The 5,701-nt window shown below is 41.7% G+C and overlaps 1 protein-coding gene across 1 annotated transcript; it reads right to left on the bottom strand.

Annotated features, from left to right (window-relative positions):
• Nucleotides 1-1,785: 1,785 nt before the first annotated feature.
• On the bottom strand, nt 1,786-3,321 carry LOC141818926 (uncharacterized). The gene is made up of 2 exons (XM_074706323.1): nt 3,317-3,321; nt 1,786-2,566 (listed from the first exon to the last, which is right to left on the bottom strand). The coding sequence occupies exons 1-2, from the start codon at nt 3,319-3,321 to the stop codon at nt 1,786-1,788; spliced, it is 786 nt and encodes a 261-aa protein (XP_074562424.1).
• Nucleotides 3,322-5,701: the final 2,380 nt, after the last annotated feature.

Here is a 5,701-nt window from a genome sequence, read left to right as displayed (position 1 = left end):
CGGGTAATTTTGTTGCTTCCGGCCAAAACTCTTCTCCAGACATTACTGCATTCTCCCGGATATGCTTCTCTTCTTCACTTCTCTTTTTCCCGGCCTCACTTCTCGGCCAACCTTCTCTAGACTAGGATGAACTTATTCCCGGGCAAGACAATATTTTCCCGGCCAAGATGCTGCTTTCCCGGGCAGGAATTCCCTGACAAAGAACAGGCAGGAACTGCCCCGGCAAAGAGTAGGATCTCCCGAAAGTCACGACTACGTTGGACCTGGTCGATTGCGTGATCGACCAAGGCACGCTGGTTGATCAGCTGATCGACCAGAGCAAGTTGGTCGATCAACTGATCGACCAGAGCAAGCTGGTCGATCAAGTGATCGACCAGAGCAAGCTGGTCGATCAGCTGATCGACCAAAGCAAGCGGTCGATCAGTTGATCGACCAGCATCCTATTAATTGTGACCACCACGTTTCATGCACTTAACAATTCTTAATTGTTTAATACATTTTAATCACTATTGATTAACGTTACATGCATTTAAATTGTTTAATTCATACATTTAATCACTATTGATTAATGCATTTAATCACTTAATGAATTGATTGTTTAGTCCATGCATTGATTAATCAGTGTTGATTAACTTGGCGGATTGGCTAGTCCGGGTAAACTTTGACTCGCCCAACTATCCCGGTAAAACTAAACTTAAATCTTTTGTATTTGATCCGATTTTACTTGTCAAATAACAAAACAAATCCAAGTCTGATCAGACTCAAGTTTGACCGGGTCAGACTGCATCAACACAGTCGACTGGTCTCAGTCGACTGCTGGCAGGGCCAGTCGACTGCCCAGTCGACTCCTGTCTTCCTCTGGCTCGACTGATTTTTCTGTGTGCGTCTGATTTATGAGCAGTCGACTGCTGGCAGGGCCAGTCGACTGGTGAGACTGAAAAATCTCATTTCAGCTTCTCTTGACCTAGACTTCGGCCTTCAAACATCTCCCATAGCCTCGTGCCTCCCTTGGATGCTCCATCATCCTTGTACTAGCTTGAGATGCTTCCATCAGCTTCGTCATGTCAAGTCCTTGCCAAGACCAACCTTGGACTTTTCCTTGCCAAGACTACTCACTTGGACTTTTCCTTGCCAAGACTACCCACTTGGACTTTTCCTTTGCCAAGACTTCCCACTTGGACTTTTCTTTTGCCAAGACCAACCTTGGACTTTCCTTTGCCAAGACTTCCCACTTGGACTTTCCTTTGCCATGACTTCCCACTTTGACTTTTCTTTTGCCCAGTCTTCAACCTGGACTTTTCTGCAAACTTGCATCACACATGTTAGATCACAAGTATTGCCTAAATTTAAACATGATTTAGCCAAACATTGAAACTCAATGCACTTGGGGCAAAGATAGCACCAACAGCGGCCCCACCGGAAAGGGTCCCACAATATCCATGCCCCATTGGTCAAAAGGGCATGAAGTAATGGAGGCCTTCAGCATCTCCGTCGGTCGCCGTGAGAAACTTTGGTATTTCTGGCAATGTAGACAGGTTGAGACTAACTTTGCCGCATCAGCTTGGAGAGTCGGCCAGAAGTACCCAGCCAACAGAATTTTTTGGGTCAGCGATCTTCCTCCTGGGTGATTGCCACAGCATCCTTGGTGTGCCTCTCGCAAAACATAATCGGCATCTTCTGTCCCAAACATTTGAGCAGAGGACGGGAGAAGGCGCGCCGGTATAACTGATCTCCTATCAGGGTGAATTGGGTCGCGCACCTTCGGAGTACTTGACCAGACCAGGGTCAGAAGGGGTGACGCCTGTCTGGAGGAAGTTCAGGAGTGGACTTCTCCAGTCCTCCGGTTCTGCTACTGCTTCGGATTGGTCTATTTGGGCAACGAAGGCTATCTGAGTGACGGGCCCTTCGTCTGTCCATTTCGACCATGGAGCTGGTCAGTCGGACCAACTCATCAGCTTTAGCATTCTCATTCCGAGGAATCTTCAGAAGAGAGACTTCCTTGAAATCCGCCTTAAGTTTTGTGAAGGTCTCGGCATACCGGCGAAGTCTGTCATTGCGGACTTCGTAATTTCCTTCTACTTGCTGCACCACCAGCTGAGAATCGGAATACAAATGAACTTGGGCAGCTCCCATTCGTTTGGCTGCCTGCAGGCCGGTAAGCACAGCCACATATTCAGCTTCATTGTTGGAGGCGCGGAAGCTTAATCTGATGGAAAGCCGAATCTCCTCTTGGGGGGAGATCAATACAACTCCGACTCCGCTTCCTTGCCGATTGGAGGAGTCATCCACATATACTTTCCAGGTCTGCTCTGGCTCGCCTTCAGGTACCTCAGTAAGAAAGTCAGCTAAGGCTTGGGCCTTGATGGCAGTCCGGGGTTGATACTGAATGTCATATTCCCCAAGCTCCACGGTCCATTTGACAAGCCATCCGGAGATTTCTGGCTTTGTGAGCAGCCGGCCGAGGTTGCTATTGGTCATAACTGTGACTGGGTGAGATAAGAAGTATGGGCGCAGCTTCCGAACGGACAGAACAAGCATCCATGCCAGCTTCTCCAGATTGGAGTATCTGGTCTCAACATCTTTGAAAAGGTGACTGGAAAAATAAATGGGATGCTAAGACTGACCTTCCTGTTTTACTAGGACGGAGCTGGCGGCGGAGTTAGAGGCTGATAGATACATCCACAAAGGTTCGCCTGGGGAAGGCTTGGAGAGCCGAGGGAGCACTACTAGAAAAAAGTTAATAGACAACGCCCCAAAGACAATGTTTTTTAGCAAAAGCGTTGTGGTTTTTCAATTTACAACGTTTTTAGTCAAAACCGTTGTCTTTTAAAACTAAAAGACAACGTTTGTTCAGAAAGCGTTGTCTATTAGCGTTTATTTTGGATCAACCACAACACTTTTAAAAAATCGTTGTCGAAAGCGTTGTTTTTTAGCAATGTTTGTTCACTTGGCTACCAGGATTCATAAACTCTAGTACTTAACCTGGAGGTCTAGAGTTCGAATCATGGGGAAGGCAAAAATCCACTGGCCAGGGGTGGAAAGACCTAGTGAGTAACGGCACGGCCGAGGGTCGTCGGTTGACGACATAAGGGGTCGCCAATTGGGCTGCCAGTTGGGCCGCCCAAGGGACCGCTAAGGGGCCGCCAGTTGGGCCGCCTAAGGGGCCGAGGGGCCGGGTCGTTACAATGGAGTTTACTGAAAGAGAAAGAAAAGCATTTCAAGATGTTGTCTGAGCAAGATGCACATTTCCTATTATATTCACACTTCAAAGTTACTTTGGTTTATAAAATATTCCTTTACTAGTTGAACATCTTACCCCATGGCGGGTAGAAGATCTTTATTTTGAGAGCTGGAACACTGGGAAACAACCTCTTTAGTATGCAAAGGCAAAATGGCACATTGACCCTTCTTTGATGCTGCACTGGTTGGAACCTCCTGCAGTTAAATCCCCTTTTCGTAGATGAAAATATTGCTGTGATTACTGAACAGTAATATTTGTTTTACTTAATCAAATATTCTTTGAAGTACATTGTAATTACTTAAAACATGATTAGTGCTTTAATCTGATAGATTGGTGTATTTCATTCTGCTCAAAGACCATAGCGGTGCATAAAGTTTTCCACCTAGATGTCTTGACAACTGCTACTTATGTGGTTATCTTAATGAAAAATGTGGCATATGTTATTATTTAAAGTTAATTTTTTTTAATCATGTTCAGGCAGGGCTATAGGCCCATTTATTGAGGAAATGTGCCACAAATTTTCTCATGTCACAACGTACAAAGTTGACATTGATCAGGTAATTAACTTGAATTTCTAATTTAGTTTTTTTTTAAATTATGAAAGTGGCCAATGCTAAAATGGTTGAGGTTTATCATTATCCATCACAGTCTACTATGTCGTGATTATTTCAGATTGCTCTAGATTAGCCCTTCAATAAAATCTCATATCATGAGTATTAGGTAAATACGTCACTCAATGATGAAAATCTCCTCTCTTGAAGAATGGTTGCTATATCTGCATGGCAGCTTATCTATTCTTCTTTGTTCTAATGCCAAAGCGATTGTATTTGTGGGAGTTACACTTTCTTTTTCGTGTGAAGTAACAAAGAAATTTTGGTTCCACTTCAAGTTCAATTAATAATTTAATATAGTTTCCATTTTTCTAATTTAAGTACCCTTTGCTCATTGCTGTCATATCAGTTAAACAGAAAGCACATAAAATTATTTATAATTTTATTTGTATGAACTTCTTAGCATATGCCAAATTTTGATTACTTTTGAGAATAACTGATTTTTTTTTCCAGATTTTATGATTAGCTTCCACGTAGCTAACAACTTGTTTTTATTTGTACTAACCAGGAATAAGATTATAACACAATTGAAATATGACAAAACCCATGGGTGAAGAAATTTTAGTTGAAATGCTCGTTATGGTGTTAATTCTTCCTGTTGTTTTCCTATGCCATTATTAGGGAGACATGTAAACATACAACCTCTTCCAAACAAAGCTAGTTAGGCGCCATACTTAAGCTTTGCCTGAATATCAAAGGAGCATCTTATAATCTGCATTCCATGGATATATTATGACCGATTGGCAAATGTTCATCTTTGTTCACTTTGATTTTCTGCCGATTTTTTTTTTCACGAAGGCATTTATCTACTGAAAAATTGACAAGATATTAACCATTCTTGCCACTCTCTCTCTCTCTCTCTCTCCTTTATGGACAAATATATTTATTTGTGATTAATTCTGCTGCTGTTGTTGTGTTGCTGCTGTATATTTCATAATAATCTTACCCTTGAAACTGCTGATCTCCATAGTTTATTGTGTATAATTCTGCTGTTTGTGATTAATTCTGCTGCTGCTGTTTATGAGTAGGTATGGAATGCTGATCTCCATAGTTCATTGTGTATAAATCTGCTGCTGTTGTGCCCATATTTTAGATAAATTAGTATTATCTTTTGGCAGGCTGGTATTTGGCAGATGAACTTGTTCTATTTCTGCTGCTGTTACTTGGTGATGCTAATGTTGTGCCCATACTTGGTGATGCACTTGCTGTTACTTGGTGCTGCTAATGTTGTGATGCACCTGTTCTATTTCTGCTACTGTTGGAGGATATTCTGTTGCGTTGAAACCTTTGTTATGGACCTGCTGCTGTTAATTATGAAGCTTCTATGTTGGAAGTTGTAACTTGAATTTGTGTTATGAACTTATATAAGTTGTATGTTATCGACCTGCTGTATGTTATGAATTTGTGTTATGAACCTGCTGTAAGAATGGTTTTTGTGTAAATATAAGTTGTATGTTTTGTATGTGATTTAGTAAATTTTGTAGCCAATGGTTTTGTATTTACAAAATATATTATTTCTTATTTACTGCTAAAAAAATCAAAAGACAACGCTTTTAAAAACGTTGCAAAACCCAAGCAATTTGTAACAAAATTACAATGCTTTTTAACCGTTGCAAAATGTGTTGTCATACCTATTAAAAACAACGTCGCAAAAAACGTTGTAATATTTACAACGCTTTTTCTGCGTTGCGAAAGTGTTGTCGATGTTAACAAAGACAACGCTTAAAAAGCGTTGTCGTTGAGGGACCCCTTTTACAACAGGGCCTCTTACAACGCTTTTTAACCCACAAAGACAACGCGTTTTCCGCGTTGTCTATTAACATTTTTCTAGTAGTGGAGCTGGGAGAGG

This window comes from Curcuma longa, unplaced genomic scaffold (assembly GCF_044706935.1).
Source record: "Curcuma longa cultivar G26 ecotype Majalengka, Jawa Barat unplaced genomic scaffold, ITB_CL_G26_1.1 contig_26704, whole genome shotgun sequence".
Lineage (NCBI taxonomy): Eukaryota > Viridiplantae > Streptophyta > Magnoliopsida > Zingiberales > Zingiberaceae > Curcuma > Curcuma longa.
Note: the sequence above shows the minus strand (reverse complement) of the source record. Positions and strands in the feature narration are given on the sequence as shown.